The sequence below is a fragment of the Alternaria viburni genome (genome assembly GCF_023758015.1).
Source record: "Alternaria viburni strain BMP 2772 chromosome Unknown scaffold_12, whole genome shotgun sequence".
Taxonomy (NCBI): Eukaryota; Fungi; Ascomycota; class Dothideomycetes; order Pleosporales; family Pleosporaceae; genus Alternaria; species Alternaria viburni.
Genome location: NW_026055781.1, coordinates 703648 through 725231, shown reverse-complemented (window position 1 = coordinate 725231; position 21584 = coordinate 703648). Strand labels below are relative to the sequence as shown.

The following is a 21584-nucleotide window of genomic DNA, read 5'->3' as shown; positions in this document are numbered from 1 at the left end:
CCAATGTAGAGTCTTCACGGCTGGCAGGGCTCGTGCATAGTGTTCAACAAAGACGGAAAAGTATTCGTTACAATGATAACAGGTAAATTTGATAATAGCAGGAAATTAAGCTCTTCTACTACAGGAATATAGGATGGCGGGTATCTCGGGGTAGAGAGAGTGTCCGTGTATGTAATGTTTCCTCCCTCTCTCTCTCTCTGGCTCTCTTCAGCTGCAAGCGTTTTTAACTCGGACAAGATGCAATTCAAGAAAGCACAACGAAAAAAGAAAACACTAAAGTAGCAGAAGCTCGAGTGCAAGAAGATGATATGCTGGGAAACGTATCAAGGAAACCATGTACAAGGCGTGATGATGACAGATGGACGAAAAGGAATAGACGTTAGTCGAGTATGCAGGTTAGCTCTTAGCACCAGATTGTGTGCTCTCGTGCGATGCCACCGGTTCATCTCCGTTCTCCTGCCTCATCTTGTCCACTTCCCCGTCATCGGCTCTAGCGGGATGGCCATCGCCCCTCCACCCCTCGTGGTTATTACTCGGGCGGTATTCCTTGGCATGGAATTTCAATGCATCCACTCTGGCCTCGGCCTCCCGTTGAACCTGGTGTCTGAGATGCTTGGGCGCCATTTGACCTTCACTCTCTAGACGATCCAGTTCCTCTTCGTCGCTACTACTCATACTGCTGCTTCTGCTGATCTGAGTGTAGACCACAGCTTGGCCCTCCCTCTTCTTGCGCTCGCGCTGTTCGGACTTCATGGCTTCCATCTTCTCGGCGTCGCCTTGGCAGTCGAGGGTGCGGATGTGTAGGCCAGGCAGGTTCTGGGACATGAATTCTTTGAGCTGAGGGAGGAGTTTGGCGTTGGGGCGGTAGGTGCCAGAGTCGTTGTCGATGACGAGTTCGTAGTAGGCTGGGTCTTTGTTTGGGCTTTCCTTGGGGGGTCCGCCGTCGATGTCGCCTGGCGGGTGGGATGTGTTGTTCCCGCCTTCATCCGGAGGCTTGCGGTCCTTGTGCTTTAGTCTTCTGATGAAGAACTCACCGGAAAATGCTACGTAAGCTGCCACATCGCTGTGCATGGTATGCTTGCTCAGCATGTCGATGCCGAATTCTTTACCAGTCTCTGTAAATCGGAAGAGCGCATCGAGGGTCAAGACGTAGGTGAAGATTCTCCCACCCTGATCGTAGTGGACTAGTTCGAGGAACTTTTGCGTGAACTCCTTGCAAGGCGCAGGCAGAACCTTGAACTCTGTGGCGTGATCGAAGTTGTATACGCGCGCGTGCTGGTGGTGCAGTGCCTTGGATAAGACGAATCCTCGCACGCCCTTAGCGGTGAACATGCTCTTAACGAAAGGTTTGAACTCGACGTAGCGGTGGTACATGGCTTCGGGAACCGGACCGCGCATCTGCATCTGATTCGACTGGAAGTTGTACTTCTCAGGCTTCTGCTTGCCGTTCCTGCGCGACACCCGGCCTTCGTTGTTGGGCTCTTTCTGGCCGAGCAAGCGTCCCAAGAGCGGCGAGTAGTGCCGTATCCAGAACTGCGGTCCAATCGTATACGCGCGCCCCCCGTTTTCATCCTCGGTCCTGCCTAGCACCTGCACGCTCACGTTCAGCGTGCCGTTCATATGATGCGCCTTGCCGAAACACACAGCCATGGCACGCAGCGCATAGGCCCGCTTGCTCACCATGCGCTTCTTGATCGGGTATGTCTGGTCGTGTATGCCTCCCCAGTTCTCGTTTATGGAGGGAACGGTAACGTGCACGTTGCCGAGGCGGTCGTCGTGGTCTGCCGGGTCTTCGTCGTATATGCGGCACTTGAGGTTGAAGCCGGACGAGGGCACATTGGCGACCACCCACTCGCAGTCCCACACGGGATCGGTGCTCTGGCGGATTGTCGGGGTCCGCAGCGTCAACGGCGGGTCTTCTTTGTGTCGCGTAGGCAGGCCGGTGTACAGTTGCGCCATGATGAAGGGATCGGCGCTGAGCGTGTTGATGTCGGCGAGCGGGAGGTTGTTGGCGCGGTGGAGGGTGAACTTGACGGTATAGCCGGGCGGCGCGCGCGGTATGGGCGTGTCGTCGAAGCCTCCTTCCGGGCCCTTCTTCTTGCTGCCGGACGTATCCGTCTTCTGCGGCTTTGGGGGCTCGCTCTCAGCGCCGTCCATCCCGCCCTCCTTCTCCGGCACGACCGGCGCATGCCCGTTCTGCGCGGCTTCAGGCCTCGGTTCCTTCTCCTCTGCCATGGCCGCGATGCGCGACGGTGGCTCTGTCTGTAAGACGTCGGGTCGTGCGGGCTCTGCCGGCTGTTGTCGCGTCTCGGCGCAACGGAACTGTGGCGCGCGGCAGAGGCCAGCTAGCAGTGGATGTCAAATGTATATCGTCGCAGGAGCAGCGCAGTCTGCAGGCGCATGGCGTGGGCGGGCGTCAGCAGAATATGCAAGGCTGGGAAAAGAAGCGCCGAACGCGCAATCGAAGGCGGGCGCAGCGCAGGATGAGTGTTGATCGCCAGTGGGAGGCTTGACCCTGCAAAAAACAAGCCTTGCTAAGCATCAGCCTAAAGCCTGACGACGTTGAACACCAACCGCCCGCGCGACCAATCCAACACCCACTCTCCAGCCGCCCTTTGCGTTGATTCGCCCCTGTCAGCTGCCGGCTCCACACACTTTCTTCTCGGCCGTCCTGGGTGGGAAAGGGACTTGCATGTGACGTCCCAAAAGAGTCAAACCACGACAAACGGGCTGACGTCACGGCGGGTGGGACCGGCTCGACAAGCCCTCGAGGTGTGGCTGGTGGCTGTGAAACGACCGGGCCAAGAGTTTAATGCAATTGTGTTGATCTATTCAATTACAGGTTTCTAAGAGCGAAGAGTCGTCATGCCTTTGCCAGCACATCAGGCCAAAAAGCAAAGTGCCGTGTCTATCACTTCTCCCATTCATCACTCGTCTATTACAATGTATATGCCAAAAGACAAACGCCGCGCTCGCTGCAAGATGCTGGTGCTAACATGCCGCTGGAAAAGGGTATCATACAAAACAGGCATCTAGACGCCCAAGAAGACATCACAACAGGTCGAAATAGAGTCCCCGGTCTTGGGACTCGTTCAAGCAGCAGCCATGGTGATCTGCTTGCCCTTCATCGACTTCCACTCTACGAACACCGCGCCGACAATCGACATGGCACCGCAAGCAACCGACACGTAGAATGTCTGGGTAAGAGTCAGATTATAGGCCGTTAGTACGCCGCCGAGGTACTCGGGGTCGATGGCGTTCTTGAGCTCGGTTGCGCCAGTACGGAGGACGATGCTCGCATCGAGATCGGGCACGATGCTGGCGAGGTTCTTGATGAGCTGGTTGGTGAAGACGTTCTGGCCGACCGAGATGAAGAGAGCACCGCCGAGCGTCTGGGTGAACATCATGATCGCGGTACCAATGGGGATGTCGTCGGCCGGCAAGACTGTTTGAACAGCTACAAGGGTCTGCTGCATACCGAAACCGACACCAGCACCGAAGATGAACTGGTAGCCGATCCACTGCGGCGAGCCGCTGTTGACTTCCAGCGTTGACAAAAGTCCGGCACCAATTGCCATCAGGATGGACGAGGTGAGCATGAATGGAGTGTAGTAGCCCAGAGCTGTGACGGCACCACCGGCAAGCATCGAGATGATGACAAGTCCCAGAATGGCGGGGAGGTTCATGATACCGGATTTGGTTGCAGACGCGCCCTTGATCGCCTGGAACCAGATGGGAAGGTAGTAAACGATGAGGAAGAAGGACGCGCCCAACATGGCACCAAACCACGCGCTGCCCCAGACATTGCGGTTGAGGAACACACGAGGAGGGACGGTGGCATCCTCCTGCTTCCACCACTGAATAGTGATGAATCCACAGATGAGGACAAAGAAGATGACGAAGAGCGCGATGATACGTCCGCTGTTCCACTCGTACTTGCTACCACCCCACTGGAGCGCAAGCAACAAGCAGATGATAGCCGGCAAGAAACACGCGGTCCCGGGAAGATCGAACTTCTGAAGCTGCTGTTGCCATGTAGCCGTGATCTTCTTGCCACGACGCTTGACATTGAGAAAGGGGATGATGAAGGCAGCGGTAACGGCACCAAAGGGAAGGTTGATGTAGAAGCACCATCGCCAAGTCAAATGGTCTGTGAAGGCTCCGCCCATGCTAAAGCAAACATTAGTCCATGTCGATCTTAGATCCAAACGTCTTCTCCACAACTTACAGTGGGCCAGCAACAGACGCAATACCATACATGCCTCCAATGAGTCCCATGTAAGTAGGGCGACTGCGCAGCGGTACGGTGACCGAGATGATCAAGATGGCTCCGGAGAAGATACCAGCTGCTCCGACACCAGCGACAGCGCGTCCGATGATGAGGGCAGTCGAGTTTGGCGCGACACCGCAGATAAGCGAGCCGAGTTCGAAGATGAAGAGCGCGATGAGGTATACCCATTTGATGGAGTAGTAGGTGTAGAACTTTCCGTAGATGAGTTGCGTCGCGCATGTAGTCAGTAGATACGACGACCCATACCAGCCTACATCGTTGAGCGCTTTGAACTGATCTGTAATGCGAGGAATAGCTGTTGCGATGATTGTGTTATCCTAAACAGAGGCGTTAGCGCGTACTCACGTGCAGATCTCATGGGTTGGTTTGACAGGTGTAGCCGCTGTCGATCAATGGCGTACCAAAGCCGTGGAACCGGGGATTACAGAAGGAAGCAACTTACCAACGCCATGCAGAAGACAGATAGACAAAGTGCCACGGTAATCGCAGTGAGCCTCCATTTTGTGGGGTACTCAAAGTTGTCGTCGTCGTCTGATGTTGGTTCGGCTGTTGAGTTGGGTCGCGAAGTCTTCTCTTCAACGATGGGCTGGGCAGCATCCACAGCTACACTAGCAGCAGGAGCAACGGTTTCGACAGCACCCTTCTTCTCGTCGGTAACGGTAGCTTGGACGCTGGGCGCAGCGGTTTTCTCAGAATCCGTCATGCTGGACGGGCGGAGCTGGTTTGCGCTCATGGGCAAGGCACAGAGTGAGCGTGTCGTGTATATGCGATGGTAGAAGAGAGTGGTCGTAATGCAAGTCCGGGAGTCGCCAAGGAAGCAAACAACAATCGCCTAACTCGTCGATGTGCGAGGAGTAAGTAAACACAAGCAGCGGAAGACTCGTTGGTAGATAGGCAGGCAAGAACCACCACGGGGGCGGAAAGCACAGCCTCTATATACTACCTGACTCTGCAGGCCCCAGAAAGGAGGTAAGTAACGAGAGCGGAGTTAGGGCTGAAGGAATCAAGGGAACCGACATTTTCCTTGCCAAATGGAAGGCAGACAATCTTTCGTCCCCCGTTCCGTGCTGCGAAGGCGCTAGAATTAGCTGCCGGACAAAGCTTGGTACCAGTGGGTCTCGGAGGGTCCATTCTCCCTCGCATACATCGTATCTGGCATCTGTGCACCGAGATGACTCTCTGCTTCCATCGCAGCATGCCACCACATTTCGTCCGCGTCAAACACCCTCACGGAGTCATCCGCCTTCTCACTGGCCGCCTGAACCCCCAACATCGCGCCCCCAGACGCCCATTCCTTCACACCGGTGACTCGATGACTTTGCGATTTGCACCTGTCACTGCATCGCAGGGGCCGTCGGGAACCGAAGACCTGGATTCGAGTCTAGAAACATGGTAACGAAGCTTCGCGCCGTTGCAGCGATCTTGCGGCTTAGCTAGTGTCCGTTTGCATCAAGCTTTTATTTGGATGCCGGAGTCCGCGCGCGCCGACTTATTTTCGATGCAGTCTATGCGATGATGTTCTGACATGAACGAGCATGTTTCTCACACGTGTTGCGTTTATGGCGCAGTGCATCATTCCCTTTGTACGCGCTCACGCACCTCATCTCAGCCCCATCCCACATCGACTGCAAGCGCGCTCTACCTGGGTATCTGCACAGCGGTGACCGCTCTCAGCTTTCGTCCGCAACCCTCATTACCACACTTGCAACAGGATGCAGCTGCCTAGAATTCCGTCCACCCATACCGGTTAAATTTCACCGTGGTGGATCTAGTCCAAAAAGTGCTAACCCGTCCCGTCCACCGCCAAGCTCGTGTGACTCGCATTCGAGAAAAGCTTGGCGACAGATCGGGGGTTCGGGGTGGAAGAGTTGGCGCTCTCTTGTCGCTTACGAGAATGCGACGGGAGGAGATGACGCATCCTCACTGCGGGTTGTAGATTTGTGTCATGGTGGCTAGCTTGGTAGAGCGGTAGGATGATTCAGGCTATTGCTACTACGTTGTTTGTTTTTGCACACAGAGCGCACGTAGGTTTCGCGAGTGTATCCTCTTGAGAGTTCCTATCAGCCACGTATAGTGTTGGCTTACCATTTCCTACACGGTCATTGGATCTTGCTATCAGCCTTCATGTTCAGTCGTGGTTACCATACACGACATCTGCATGCACTTTGAACGCGGCTAAGCACTTGATCGTTTGGCAGGCACGTCACACCACACATGTCATGCTGCGGGCGTAACGTTCGAGTCATATCGCACGGGGAAGCAGAGAAAGGACCGATTGACGTGTTGAAGTCGCCATGTAATTCTCTGGCCTGGTCTATGTTGGATGCCTGATGGTGTTCTAAGCTTACTCCGCGGCGACGGCAGGTAATGTGAATCCGTTCAGGCCCAGCGTTCCTGATTTCGCCCGTGGACGATTCTACTTGACATTTTCCTGGATCCAGTTCCATATTCTCTCGACATACTCCTTGTCCAGCGGCTCGACATTCCTCAGCGCCTGTACAGACTCGCTCGTCTTTGTCGTTGAGAACTGTGGTCGCGCGGTCTTCTCTGTCAGTTCGCGGCCGTACGATTCCTTCCAAAGCCCCAACAGCTTCAGCGCAGAATGATCCGAGTCACCAGCCTGTTCTAGACGCTCTACCCATTCTTTGGGCGAAACTATCTCAAACTGATCTTCCTTCTGAAGCCACTGCAACATCTGAGTCCAGCTTGGTTCGTGGTGCGGGTTCAATACATGGAACACTGGCATTTCCCCATGTTCCTTGCGAGGACCGGCAGCTTCAAGGAACGCTTTCGCCGCAACGTCGACTGGCAGCCAATCTAGAGGCTCATCACCGAGATCAGGTAAGCACTTGATGAGTCTCGCGGTACTCAACATCATGGGCCATGCCTCCTTTGTGTTCCATACCCCTGATGTGGAATCCCCAGCGAGTTGTCCAACACGGACTACTGCTATACATCCGCGAAGATTCGTCCGATTATGCGCTTCAAGGCAGATGTGCTCTGCGACCCACTTCGAACGCGAATAACCCAATGGAGATGCTGATGAGGGCTCAGATGACACCACCTCGGGTAGCTGACCAGACGCGTCGAGGGTACCGTTCATGATGGCTGCAGTAGAGGAGCAGTACGTGAAACGCGGAGGTTGTGATCGCTGTGACTTGAGGGCAAGATCGAGCAGATTTCGCACACCAGCGATGTTATCTTTCTCAAAACTGCGCAACTTCAGGCGGAAGTTGACAGTCCAGGCGACGTGGATGATCGAAGTCGCGTTCTCGGCGAGGTACTCGTATACGTCTTCATCCAGTCCCAGACGTTCTTCGCTCAGCTGAGACGGTATGACTTTGATTTTACCATCCGCGGCTCCTGGGGTCAACAAGCTAACTAGTCCACGCTGCTCCAATGCTTTACTGACACGTTCTCTTGCTGCATGCTCATCTGCTCCTCTGACAAGACAGTAAACAGCCTCAACATCCGATCTTTTCTGCAACAGGTCTAGAACGTGTGCTCCCAACGCGCCGGTCGCTCCCGTTAGTACTACCACTTCGTCAACTCCCCTCTTCGCAACGGAGCCATTGGTAGCGGTACGCAGTGTTGAAGCCATGAACGAGCCATACTGCTTCACCAGGTCTAACATCAGCTTCTCTTCGTCCTCACCACCGGAGTCGCTCTGTCCATGCCTCTTCCGTAAGACATAGTCTGACAATCGTCGCACGGTACCGCAGTCCTCAACGACGCTCATCGGGAGCTGACCTTCAAAATTGGGAATCAAGCGTCTCAAACGTGTCCTCAATTGCATGCATGCGATTGAGTCGACACCGTAGGAAAAGAGATCTATGTCTTTGTTCAGTTCCGCCGTCTGACCCGTCATACTCTGAATGAGGCCGATTAGATGCTGGGGCACATCGTCGTCGCTTACTTCAAGTGACGAGTCGGAATCTTGTGAGCCATAGGCGCTGTTAATAGCGTCTTCAAACCGGGACTCTGCCGCTCTCCGGATAATGGTTCCTTTACTGCTCTTCTCGAGTGGCTGATCTTGGTGGGGTAGCGGAACGAGCATGTCAAACGATATCCTTGCATGGTCCTGGCTTTCGCTGTTCAGCTTCTCGACTTGTATTCTAATGGCGCCTAGGAGCTCTTGGTCTGACATGTTACTTGACTGTTTTGATCGCAGGAGAAGAGCACCTGGGAAGGGTCTGTTATTGCCAAATATCAGCACATCGTCGAGATAAGGAGAAGTCGCGATAGCGTCTTCCAGGGGCGCCGGATCGAATTTCTTTCCGGTTATCAGTGTGAGTTGCGAATCTGCTCGCGAATGGTACAACCATGCGTCCTTAATAGTCGGATGTGCTGCAAACAAGTCGGCAGTTGCAAAAGATCCGTCCGATCGGTTTTGTTTGGCCTGTTCCAAGTCAGCCGGTCGTCTTGTCGTATAAGAGCCTGCAAGGTACCATATGTGGCCATCCGGGCTTGATAATAAGCTCGGCTAGGTCCCCTTCGCGCTTCTCAAACTCTACCAATTTCGGTGGGTTGTAGTTCCGCAGATATTGCCAATCGTCGTCGGCGGCAAAATCGCGATATGAAGACAGAATGAAGCCACACTCTGCACTCCCAAATCGGGAGATGAGATTAACACGGCTCTTTACTAATCGGTCGCCCACTTCTGCTGGCAATGCAGCGCCTCCAACGCCCACAATATCCATGTCTTGGAGCAGCTGTAGACCCTTCTCGTCGGCCTCCATCATTTGAAGTACATAGGGTACGGATGAGAAGTATTTGACTTTGGGTAAACCTTCCGTCCCCGCGTACGTCTTGGCCACATCCAGGCATTCGCAGATGTTGCGTGCTGTGATTGGTACATCTTTGCCCGGGAAGAGCCAGATCATAGCATTGCTCGTCCAGCACCGGAAGAGATCCGCGATGCCGCCATGATAAAGGGGCGTTGTAGTGAAGGATGCTAGGGCAGGAATCTTGGGGAGATGCGGAAGCACGCCAATAGCCGCACGATGGGATTGCGGGATCGGTTTCGGCAGGCCTGACGAGGTTCCAGACGTGTGGTGTAAGTACGCAATGGATCCCTCATCTACGTGAAGAGGTTCGACGCTACTCTCTGGTGGGGTCTGGATCACATCGAGAACGTCTTCTGCACCACTCAGTGGTAACAGCGTCACTTGTAGCCCCAGCGTCCCTTGTTCTCTTGCCAGCGTCTCGGTCTGCTGGGCCCGTTCAGTATGGGCAACATCGTAGAAGAAGTCAGTAACCTCGCACGCTGTGCAGAGATGCAGGATGGCTGCTGGCTGGCATTGTGGTGCTATCAGAAGGACGGAGTACCCTAGTCTGATCAGACCCAGCCAAGTGAAGAGGAATTCCGGAGAGCTGTGGCACAACAGGGCTACAGTCGCTAGCTTGCGAGATGTGCCAAGGCAAGTTGTGAGGCGCGAGGCGAAGACGTTGGTGCCCTGGTCAACGTCTGCAAACGAGAGGACGCGGTAGTCCCATTCCCGCTGGTTGGGTCGTGGTATAGGAAAGCCAACAGCTGGGAGTAATGGATGATGCTGGGATTGCTGACTGAGGAACTCGCTAATGTTTCGGTAGGACTTCGGATTGGTGTTCAGGGCTGCCGCTTGGCCGAGCGTGCAGACGAAGTAGTTGTTCTGCATTTTGGGGCGCATAACGAAATGCCCAGGTAGACAGGACTATCTGGTCCAATAGCCTGTGCGACTGGATTTTGAATGCGTCAGCTTCAAGTGGCGTGTGCAATGTTTGCGGCCACAGTGACAGCGACAATGCAAGCGCCATTAGTCATGACATCATCTTGGCTGCAAAGGCAGTAGCGACCCTGCAGCTGCTCCTTGGGCAAGCTACTGCATGTACAACACACATGCGACTACATCTGATGGAAAGATGAGGCTGCACACAAACCCTCACGATGGCAGCAGGTGTTTGATTTCCTGTAAGCTCTGGGACGATAGGTCAGCTGCTGCGCGCACGAACCATGCGTTCAACCAGGTCATGCCCAACCGAATGCAGCCTTCCAAAGCGAGCCGCCACTTGATCGCATCGGATGCAGTGAGTACGGTCCCGCGAGGGGGTCATGATGGCAGACGGCGTCACGAGACGGCTAAAAGAGGCTCGAGAATGTTCTGCGTGCGACAACGGCTGGAGAGCGTCGCACACCCGCGTAATCGGCTTACGACAGGTGTTACCGTGTACTGGCAACGCCACAGTGACTATCGTGTTTCTGGGGTAGCGAATGCGGGCAACGTCGACGCCTCAATGCTCGACCCAGTGACTAGTGTCTATCGACGTGTCACGGATGTTGAGTTGTTGCAATACTGTACGGCGAGTGTTCACTGCTGGCGACGTCCAGACGGCGTACCGTGCCTCATATGTAGAATGCGGCACCATGTCTGGCATGTCTGACAAGCTTGGAGCATTGGACGCATCCAGCGCCTCTCCGCCCTCCGCCCAACGGGCTTATATCCGACGCGGCGCAACCAAGACAATGTTTTGGGACAGAGGTGGGGAAAAGGTGCAGCTAGCAGCGCGGCGGTGTGTGGCAATGCGAATAGCTTCACGAGGAACATGGTGCGTCTTTTAAGGCAGATTTGGCAAGGGCCGTGATTGGTGGTGCCGACTGCCCACATGCATTGGGCCGGTGGATACGTCGTTCGTCTGTGCGGCCCGAGGAAGTGAGCATATGCGGGCCACCCAGCAAGGCAATACGCTAGGTAGTCGCAGCCGGAAGTCAGGATCCGGCATTCTCGAGCGACGGCAGCCGTGTTTGCTGTGGCTATGCCGCATGTTTCTGCTGCTCGAGAGCCGCCGGGCCTGCTGCGACATGCGATGGCATCTGAAACTGTGCGACGTCGAGGGTGCGGTGAGCATGGTGCAAGGCGCCCGTTGTTTTTGGGCGGCCGCTGGTGAGGAGTGGAGCTCGGCCCGCCAGACGATGCTTGACCGTCTCTGAGCAGCCCCGTGCGCGTCAGGCGATGGGGTTTGCACAGCGAAGGCGATGCACAGGCGCGTTGACCTGCGACCATGTTCCTTTGTCGTGAGCCAAGCAGGTCAACACATCGGCGCGGGGCGGTATGTCGCGCAGCCAACCACGGCGGGCCTGGCTGGGGGCTCTATCCGAGGCGTGACGGGTTTGGCGTCAGTCGTCGCCTGAAACACACACGGCGACGCTGACCATGGCCGCTCGCGAGGCTGCTGCTGCGTGCCCGGCGCGCGCAACAGCGTCCGGATGTTCGGCCTTGCCCCAACGGCGCTGCAAATGAGCAATTTGCTAGCGGGCGGCTTTCGCATCAGTCGCCCAGGTAGCTTTTGATCGCGTCTGAGCGTATCTCGAGGTGCAATTGCCCTAGCTGCTAGAGGCAAGCACGGCCGGCTAGCGCTGTTTGCCCAGCCCGTGCGCGGCAGCATATATTCCTGCCCTCCCCAGCAACACCCGCCTCTTCTATCCGTTCACCCAAACCAGCATTAAATCACGCTGTAAGTCCCACCTGTGCTGCGCCCGAAGCCATTCTCCATATAGTGCGCCCATTGCCCCCTTCACTGCTCCTCCCAAGCCCCAACCCGCGCCCGCTCCACCGCTGCCGATCTCCCGCTGACTCTGTATCGCGCAGGCATTGATATTCTCTGCCCCATCCACAACAATGCTCTACTCTTCCATCATCGTCGCCGCCTCGGCTTTCGCCGGCCTCGCCTCTGCGCAGAACTCGACGGGCAGCTACAACACCCCCATCCCATGCTGCAGCGTCGACCCCGGCTCGGTGCCCCAGGACGACAAGCAGGCGTGGTGCAACGCCAACCAGAACACTTGCGTCTCCGCCTGCGGTGGCCAGTCCTCCGTCGCCAGCCAGGGCAACAACTGCAATTCTGTTGGTGTACCCACGGCCACGTGCAATCCTTCCGCTAACACATGCCTAGCAAACGCTTGAGTTCGACTGCAAGTGCAGGAACGAGACTGATATCACCTCTGCGCTGGGGAACTACGAGCAGTCCGTCGAGGGCCAGATGTGCCGTTACTGGTACGATCAGTGTGTCACCGCCAGCGGCTCCGACGCTGCTGCCCGGTTCGAGTGCGAGCAGGCCCGTGACGCCGAGTGCGGTACCCAGAAGTTCGACGGCGCCGCCACATCTTCAGGTGCCGCTTCCTCTGGCAGCCCCTCGGCCACCAACAGCGGCTCTTCTCCAGACAACACCGGCGATGCCGCCGCCAGCGGAGCCTCCTCTACCCCCACCGAGGGTGCTGCCGTCCGCAACGCCATGTACGGCGCACCTGCCCTTGCCGGTGGTCTTTTCGCCCTCTTCGGCTTCGCCTTGTAAGCTGGCAATACTCTAGATGGATTGCGGGCCGGTCCCAGTTGGACGGTAATGAGGATGGATTCGCGTCACGGATACTCGCATGGCGATACCACATATCGGGAGTTACGGCATAACGTACCCAGCGCTTCGACGTTGGCGTCACATTGCTTGCACTGCTATCTATTTGTTCACGGCGGCTGAGGAGAGATGACGGGAGTTTAGGAGGATACTTAATGCGATGTTATGAAAGGACACACGACTTGTAATACCCAATACTACCAGTACCGCCATTGCGCTGTCTAGTTCTGTTTCAGTGATGCTTTCCCACATCCGCGCATCACATCCACCAACATGTGCCGATGCGCAGGCTTGGTGATTGTGCACATGGGGACGCGTCGCGTCTTCCCCGCATCTTCAACTGCCATGGTTTGCGCAGGGACGTGTAGTCTACCATGGTTGTCAGCTGTAGCGCTAGACCGTCGCCCTATTGGTCAATGCGTGATCAGCGCTCGAAGCTCAAGAACGATAAGCGTTATGCAGTTGAACCCATGCCCACATGACGCACGTCTCCGAAATCGTTCCTAGACCCAACATCAAGTAGACTCTACCGTCGGAGCCGCTCTCTGCTCAGTACTTCACGACGCCTCACCGCCAACAGCCCGCCTGTTGACTAAAGCCCAGCCTTCGGCATCGCCGTATCACAAGCTCACAGTCAGCTCCGAAGCCGAGGCCAGGCGGATACCAAGACAGCAGGTGAAAGCCGCACCCCGAGCAGACAACATTTCCCTACTGACTGCATCTAGACATCATAAATACAAGGTCGTGGCTGTCTCGAGACTCCTCTTGTTCGCGGCCCACTCACCTACTCACTACGTCACTCCCCATCATCACCTACGCCAAAATCTGCGCAAGCGAGTTGCAGAACCGATCCACGCTCCATACACGACGAATCTTCAGAGAAGACGGTATAACTCGACAAAAATGGCGACTCTCAGTGCTGGACGTAAGCACAAGGTGACGATTGTTGGCTCCGGCAACTGGTATGTGGTTGCATCAGCTCCGGTGCGAGGGGAGATGGCTCCCACGCGCAAGCCATGGACAGCCGCTGGGATCAAGAGCTAACGGCCACAGGGGCACCACCATGGCCAAGCTGGTCGCCGAGAACGTCAAGGAGCATCCGTCGCTGTTCGAAGAGACCGTGCAGATGTGGGTGTTCGAGGAGGACTACACCTTCCCAAAAGACTCGCCTCACTACAGCGGCTCCGACAAGCCCGAGAAGCTCTCGCAAATCATCAATAAAGTCCACGAGAACGTCAAATACCTCCCCAACATCAAGCTTCCGTCCAACGTCGTCGCCAACCCCGATCTCCCCGACTCTTGCAAGGACTCGACCATGCTCATCTTCGTCCTCCCACATCAGTTCATTGCACGTTCAAGCCAGCAGCTGGTCGGCAAGATTCTGCCATATGCGCGAGCTATCTGCTGTACAAAGGGTGTTGATGTCAGCGAGAAGGGCATTCGACTCATGTCCGAGACCATTGGCATGACGCTCAACATCTATTGCGGTGCCCTATCGGGCGCCAACATCGCTTCCGAGATTGCCCAAGAGAAGTACTCTGAGACGACAGTAGCGTACGACCCGCCACCAATGGACTCGCGCAACCCTACCCCCAGCGGCTCGCCGAGTGCCTCGCAGACTGATCTTACTGCTCATGTTGATCTCATCGACCCCAGTAAGAAGAAACCCAGTAAGCGTTCGGCGCATCTGACTGCTCTCCCCAACGAGTACCCCCCTCTATCGCACGAGAATGTTCGAAGGCTCTTCCATCGCCCTTACTTCCACGTACACATCGTTAACGATGTCGCTGGTGTCTCACTGGGTGGAGCGCTGAAGAACATCATTGCGCTGGCTGCAGGCTTCGTGGACGGCCTGGGCTGGGGAGACAACGCAAAAGCAGCGGTCATGCGTGTCGGTATCTTGGAGATGGTCAAGTTTGGCAAGGCTTTCTTCGGAGAGAGTGCTCGTACAAGCACCTTCACTGAAGAGAGTTGTGGCGTTGCCGATGTTGTGACCTCGTGCATGGGCGGTCGCAACTTCCGCTGCGCAAAGATGGCCATCGCCCGCGGCAAGACCATTTATGAGATCGAGCAGTCTGAGCTCAACGGTCAAAAGCTCCAGGGCACCAGTACTGCCTATGAGGTCAACGAGTTCTTGAAGGCCGAGGGTATGGAGGACGAGTTCCCACTCTTCACCGCTGTCTACAATATCTTGGAGGGTAACAACAAGCCCGAGGATATTCCTCAGCTCATTGAGAAGAAGCCATGACTAGAGGAACCCAGGCTTTAGACGTCCGACACATAGCGGTGGGCTCTTGATTCGATAGACTACATCCAGACTTGAAAGCGAATACCCCTTTAGGTAGAATAGACTCCCCTTGAAATCTCGTCGGATCGTGCATCCCGACGCCAATATACCCACGTACCGTGTGCAATCGTTGCATGGCCATGCAAATGAGCTTGTTGCGTTATTTCCCAGCACACCTGCGTTTATAAGCAAACCATCGTACAACACCCGCAGCACCCAAACAGGCAGATTCTGACAGTGGGGACGAGCGTCTGTGTACAAGAATGATCATTCCTGGATATTCGCATACTTCCAAACATATAGAAACTTTATAAGCACTGCATATAGGCGATACGACATATGCACCCGGCCGCGCTGTTAATGCAACCGACTGACGCATGTACCTCCGAACAGCATCGGACTTTAGAATTGCCTTGGCAGGATCGACGTTTAGTTTGGCGCTTGAGTCCGCGGAGCAGCATCCATGCCAACTACATCATGCCGAACATGGATCACTCCCAGCTACCGATCACTGACTTTGTGGAAGACCGCCTGACTGCAGCCTACACACGCGTCAGGAATGCGAGATGGTCCACCTTACACGAGTGAGCGGTGACTCGTGTTGTGGTAACGATATGCAGGGACACCCACTGAGTGGGTAAAGCGAATGAGATCGTGTGCGGAAGGATTGATTGGTAATGCGAAAAAAAGTTAGATCTTCACCCGTTTCAACCGCATCTAGGTTTGCTCATTGTGGGTGCGCTTCGCATTCTTAGCCCTGTCTAGCTTCTCGGCAAGGCACGTCAATCGTTAATCAAATCTCAAAGATGACGACATGGCCTTGCTTTAACTCCGATGCCTCCTGCCTGAGGGTTTGTCAACTTCCCGATTTTTTGGCCTGGTGTCCCCGTTATCTGTAGGACCCCATTGTTTCCCGTCTCTTCAACGGCGGAAGCTTAATATCCGCCGATTGAGCAATTCGTCTGCAAGTAAGCCTCGCGACTGCTTCTTCTGCCGAGTCTCTTCACAGCACCTCCACATTCTGTTTTCCCTCTAGTACAGCTGTTTGAGACCCAATACATTCCTCATTCACCATGTGGGGTTCCGCCATTCCACCAGCAGAACGAGACAATCGACGCAATCCATGGCATGAGGACGACTACCTTCGCGATGGGAGAGAAGAAGTAGTGACACCGGACCACCAGAGCGAGGAGGAGAGTCCAGATCGCGACCGCCTACGACGCGCGGGCACCTGGGGGGAGAAAGACGCAGGAAGACTTGATACACGGGCAGCAGCAGAGGACCTCGAGGTCCTACGAGGAGAGCTTGCGTCTCTTTCAAAGTCGCGTTCCCGCGGCGCGCAATCGCAACGATCGAACCCGCTTTCTAGGACCACAAGTCGACTCAGCAAACGCCAAAGCCAGGGCCAGGGTCATCGTCGAGGATCCATTGCACGCGCAGAAGAGGGCACCGGCGATGCAGAAGATGACGAACCGGGAGACATTGTTGCTGCGGAAAAGGAAGACGACTTCGAGCTCGATGAGTTCATGCGGGAGGGACACTTCGAGAAGCGCAAGGACGGTCAATCGGCCAAGAAAGTCGGCGTCATCTACAAGAATCTCACCGTTAAGGGTGTAGGGTCGACTGCTTCCTTCGCGAGGACGCTACCCGACGCGATTCTGGGCACCTTTGGGCCTGATCTTTACCGTATCGTCTCCGGTTTTATCCCAGCGCTGAAGTTAGGGAGACATAAGCAGATGCGGACGCTTATCAACGACTTTTCGGGTGTGGTCAAGGACGGCGAAATGATGCTCGTCCTGGGACGGTGAGCAACAAGTCCGTATGAAATGTATGCGTGACAACTACTGACATAGCTTACTAGGCCCGGATCCGGATGTTCCACCTTCCTGAAGGCTATATCGAACAATCGCGAGTCGTACGCTGCCGTGGAAGGGGATGTATCCTACGGAGGTATCCCAGCCGGCAAGCAGAAGAAGCAATTCCGAGGAGAAGTCAACTACAACCCCGAGGACGATTCGCACATGGCCGATCTCAACGTCTGGCAAACACTCAAGTTTGCCCTCACCAACAAGACGAAGAAGAACGAGAAGCACGAGGTCAGTCTCCCGCGCGAAAACTCCACGCCAAAAGCCTACTGACATGATGAACTACAGATTCCCATCATCCTTGAGGCACTCCTAAAGGTCTTCGGTATATCCCACACCAAATACACCAAAGTAGGAGATGAATACGTCCGTGGCGTTAGTGGAGGCGAACGCAAGCGCGTCTCCATCGCCGAGACTCTCGCCACGAAGAGCACCGTCAACTGCTGGGACAACAGCACCCGCGGCCTTGACGCCAGTACCGCGCTCGACTACGCCAAATCACTTCGTATCATGACTGATATCAGCAACCGAACGACGCTAGTGACGCTTTACCAAGCTGGTGAACAGATCTACGAGGTCATGGACAAGGTCATGGTTATTGATGCTGGACGCTGCATCTACCAGGGGCCGGCGGGCGAGGCGAAGCAGTACTTTCAGGACCTGGGGTTCAAGTGCCCGGAACGCCAGACGACGGCTGACTTTTTGACGGCGGTTACTGATCCTACTGAACGTCAGTTTCGTGAAGGTTTTGAAGACAAAGCACCGAAGACGTCGGAGGAGCTTGAGAAAGCTTTCAGGGAGAGTGAGGCTTACAAGAAAGTTTTGAGAGAGATCTCTGAATACGAAACCGAGCTAGAGAACAGCGGCTATGTAGACGCCAAGGAGTTCGAGGGCGCCGTACGGGAAAGTAAGAGTAAGACGGTCCGCAAGAAGAGTCCATACACCGTCTCTTTCATCCGCCAAGTATTGGCTTGCACTCAACGCGAGTTCTGGCTCACATGGGGTGACCAGACTACGCTGTATACCAAGTTCTGTAAGTTGCGCCAACGCGATGAGGGAGAGGTATTTGTCACCTTTCCAGATTTCAAACGTCTTTTGAAACTGGTGCGAGGACCTACTTGCTTACTCGTCGCTCTTACCATCTCGCGATAATCTACTAACGTCTTGGTCAAGTCATCATCATCTCCAACGGTCTCATCGTCGGTTCCCTATTCTACGGTCAAGCTCTCGACACCTCTGGTGCTTTCTCAAGGGGCGGCTCTGGTTTCTTCTCCATTCTCTTCCTCGGGTGGCTCCAGCTTTCGGAGCTGATGAAGGCGGTCTCTGGTCGCAATGTTGTGAAGAGACATGAGGACTATGCCTTCTATCGCCCTAGTGCTGTCGCCATTGCGCGTGTGGTGCAAGACTTCCCGCTGCTACTGGCACAGGTCATTCCGTTCTGTAAGTCATTTCTTCCTGAAGCCCATATGGGATGCATGCGCCTGAAGAAGTTTGCTAACAATTTCAGCCATCATCATGTACTTCATGACCGGTCTGGACGTGGACGTGTCCAAGTTCTTCATCTACTTCCTGTTCATCTACATCACGACCTTTTGTGTTACAAGTCTCTACCGAATGTTCGCTGCTCTCTCGCCTACCATCGATGACGCTGTTCGGTTTGCCGGTATCGCACTCAACCTCCTGATTATCTACACGGGTTACGTCATCCCGAAGCCACAGCTTCTGACGGACTATATCTGGTTTGGATGGATATACTGGATCAATCCGGTTGCTTACTCTTTCGAATCGGTGCTCGCAAACGAATTTTCCGATCGTATCATGGAGTGCGCTCCCAGCCAACTGGTACCACAAGGACCAGGTGTCGATCCCGCCTATCAGGGTTGTAGTCTGACTGGTGCACCGCCGAATTCGAGGACCGTGCCCGGCTCAGACTACCTCCAGGTGTCCTTCAACTACTCGAGGTCGAACCTCTGGCGCAACTTCGGTGTCGTGATAGCCTTCACGGTGCTATATCTTTTGGTAACGGTGATCGCAACCGAAACGGTATCCTTCGCGCAGTCAGGTGGCGGTGCACTGGTCTTCGCCAAGAACAAGCGAGCCAAGCAAGCTGTTAAGGAAGAGGCTCCTCTTGATGAGGAAAAGGTGGTCGCTGGCGAGTCTACCGCGAGCTCAGACACCGCTGCTCACCAAGAGGAGGAGGCGCTGGACTCGATCTCGAGCAGCGAAAGCGTCTTTACCTGGAAGGATGTCGAATACACTGTCCCATATCAGGGAGGTGAGCGCAAGCTTCTGAACAAGGTCAACGGATACGCAAAGCCTGGTGTTATGATCGCCCTTGTCGGTGCCTCTGGTGCCGGTAAGTCCACCTTACTCAACACACTATCGCAACGACAATCTACCGGTGTTGTCTCGGGTGAGTTCCTGGTGGATGGCAAGGATCTCGGCAAGGCTTTCCAACGAGGAACTGGGTTCTGCGAGCAGATGGATCTCCACGACGGTACTGCTACAATCCGCGAAGCTCTCGAGTTCTCCGCCATCCTGCGCCAGGATAAGAAAACACCTAGGAAGGAGAAGCTTGACTACGTCAATAAGATTATCGACCTGCTCGAACTACAGGACATTCAGGATGCGCTTGTTTCCAGCCTTGGAGTTGAGCAAAAGAAGCGCCTCACGATCGGTGTCGAACTCGCTGCGAAGCCTTCGCTGCTACTGTTCCTTGACGAGCCGACGAGTGGTCTCGACAGCAACTCGGCGTACTCCATCGTTCAGTTCCTCAAGAAGCTCGCTCAGGCAGGCCAGGCTATTGTCTGCACCATTCACCAGCCCAGCAGTGTCTTGATTCAGCAATTCGACATGATTCTGGCCCTCAATCCCGGTGGCAACACGTTCTACTTCGGTCCCGTAGGCGAGAACGGAACCGACGTCATCAAGTACTTTGGAGACCGTGGCGTACAGTGTCCGCCTAGTAAAAACGTGGCAGAGTTCATTCTGGAGACTGCAGCGAAACCTGTCAAGCGCAAAGACGGCAGTAAAATCAACTGGAATGAAGAATGGCTCAATTCCGACAATAACAAGCAGATGCTCCAGGAAATCGATCGCATCAAGGCCGACCGCAGCAAGACAGTCTCCAACCAGAACCAAGAACGGGCAGAAGAGGAATCCGAGTTCGCGGCCAGTGTCTGGGAGCAGACCACCATGCTTACCAAGCGCACCTTCATCCAGTACTGGCGTGATCCGTCGTACCTCTACGGCAAGCTCTTCGTCGCAGTGATCATCGGTATATTCAACGGCTTTACGTTCTGGCAACTCGGCAACTCCATCGGCGACCTGCAAAACCGCATGTTCACCGCGTTCCTCATCATTCTCATCCCCCCCACCATCGTCAACGCCGTCGTACCCAAATTCTACCAAAACATGGCACTATGGCAAGCTCGCGAACTTCCATCTCGCATTTACGGCTGGGTCGCTTTCACCACTGCGCAGGTGGTGGCTGAGATTCCCATTGCCATTGTGTCGAGTGTGTTGTATTGGATTCTGTGGTACTTCCCTACTGGACTACCCACTGACAGCTCAACGTCGGGATACGTCTTCTTGATGACGATGCTGTTCTTCCTGTTCATTTCCAGCTGGGGTCAGTGGATTTGTGCGTTTGCGCCGAGCTTTACGGTCATTTCGAATGTTTTGCCTTTCTTCTTCGTCATGTTTGGTCTGTTCAATGGTGTTGTACGGCCGTACGACATGATGCCCGTCTTCTGGAAGTATTGGATGTTCTGGATAAACCCTTCAACGTACTGGATTGGCGGTGTTCTCGCTGCTACTTTGAACGGTATACCGGTTGAATGTCAGGAGAGCGAGACCGCCATCTTCGACGCACCACCAGGCCAGACCTGTTCCTCCTATGCCGGCGCTTTTGCTTCAGCTTCTCCAGGATACCTCCTCAATCCCGACGCCACGACTGGTTGCCAATACTGCCCATACTCCGTGGGTAACGACTACCTTGCTACTATCCACATCAAAGCAAGCGACAAATGGCGCAACTTCGGTATCTTCCTTGCCTTTTGCATTAGCAACTGGGCGCTTGTTTACTTCTTCGTTTGGAGCATCAGAATCAAGGGGTGGAGCTTTGGTTTCGGGGCTGTCTTTGGAGGCCTGGGCAAGGGTGTTAGTAAGATCAAGGGCATGCTAAGTGGGAAGAAGAAGAGTGAAGAGAAGGCACAATAAGTACCGTAATTCGTGTGAGAGCGGGGAAGAGAGAGATGTCAGAAGCCTATCTAGATTATAATGTTCACGTTTTCGCAAAGTCACGTCCCAAGTCATCTCATCAAAGGGCCTATTCAATCGCTAGTATTGCGTCGGTTTGTGCATGCCATCTCACAGATGTATGCATCCAACGAAGCCGCAAAAACCAAGTCAACATGTCCTTTGATACTGATTGCGACGCATGCAACTGCAGGTTTGTTAACCAGCAGGCTATGATACAGCAGATGAATGCAGTGGGCCAATAGGCCCACCTTTACGAATGCCACACCATAATTGCCTTCTGCATTCATGTCCTCGGGAACAGTATCCAGGAACTTCTATCCACTTATTCCAACAGCACCACACTAAACCATCATCCTTGCAATATTGGTGGAGAGTTCAGAAGGATCATTGCCGTTCTCCCGATTGCTGCTGTCAAAAGCTCCGCGGCTTTCAGTCGGAGTGGAAGACGTTTACTTCTAACCACTTAAGCCGCAGGACAGCAATGTTGACCGCG

The 21584-nt window shown here is 54.7% G+C and overlaps 6 protein-coding genes across 6 annotated transcripts; 3 read left to right on the top strand and 3 right to left on the bottom strand.

Annotated features, from left to right (window-relative positions):
- Nucleotides 1–396: 396 nt before the first annotated feature.
- Nucleotides 397–2235, bottom strand: J4E79_006288 (uncharacterized protein; the record flags this gene model as incomplete). Its single annotated transcript, XM_049355159.1, has 1 exon — nucleotides 397–2235. The coding sequence occupies one exon, from the start codon at nucleotides 2233–2235 to the stop codon at nucleotides 397–399; it is 1839 nt and encodes a 612-aa protein (XP_049210555.1).
- Nucleotides 2236–3092: 857 nt separating this feature from the next.
- Nucleotides 3093–4994, bottom strand: MFS1_1 (MFS sugar transporter; the record flags this gene model as incomplete). Its single annotated transcript, XM_049355158.1, has 3 exons — nucleotides 3093–4170; nucleotides 4229–4608; nucleotides 4734–4994. The coding sequence occupies 3 exons, from the start codon at nucleotides 4992–4994 to the stop codon at nucleotides 3093–3095; spliced, it is 1719 nt and encodes a 572-aa protein (XP_049210554.1).
- Nucleotides 4995–6707: 1713 nt separating this feature from the next.
- Nucleotides 6708–9948, bottom strand: J4E79_006286 (putative NRPS-like protein biosynthetic cluster; the record flags this gene model as incomplete). The annotated part of the gene is made up of 2 exons (XM_049355157.1): nucleotides 6708–8690; nucleotides 8740–9948. 2 exons carry the CDS (start codon nucleotides 9946–9948, stop codon nucleotides 6708–6710), a joined length of 3192 nt encoding a protein of 1063 aa, XP_049210553.1.
- Nucleotides 9949–11946: 1998 nt separating this feature from the next.
- Nucleotides 11947–12619, top strand: J4E79_006285 (uncharacterized protein; the record flags this gene model as incomplete). Its single annotated transcript, XM_049355156.1, has 2 exons — nucleotides 11947–12171; nucleotides 12221–12619. 2 exons carry the CDS (start codon nucleotides 11947–11949, stop codon nucleotides 12617–12619), a joined length of 624 nt encoding a protein of 207 aa, XP_049210552.1.
- Nucleotides 12620–13579: 960 nt separating this feature from the next.
- On the top strand, nucleotides 13580–14924 carry J4E79_006284 (Glycerol-3-phosphate dehydrogenase [NAD(+)]; the record flags this gene model as incomplete). The annotated part of the gene is made up of 2 exons (XM_049355155.1): nucleotides 13580–13638; nucleotides 13730–14924. 2 exons carry the CDS (start codon nucleotides 13580–13582, stop codon nucleotides 14922–14924), a joined length of 1254 nt encoding a protein of 417 aa, XP_049210551.1.
- A 1112-nt stretch (nucleotides 14925–16036) lies between these two features.
- J4E79_006283 (uncharacterized protein) lies at nucleotides 16037–21049 on the top strand (the record flags this gene model as incomplete). The annotated part of the gene is made up of 5 exons (XM_049355154.1): nucleotides 16037–16767; nucleotides 16825–17059; nucleotides 17117–17861; nucleotides 18002–18268; nucleotides 18336–21049. 5 exons carry the CDS (start codon nucleotides 16037–16039, stop codon nucleotides 21047–21049), a joined length of 4692 nt encoding a protein of 1563 aa, XP_049210550.1.
- Between the last annotated feature and the right edge of the window lie 535 nt (nucleotides 21050–21584).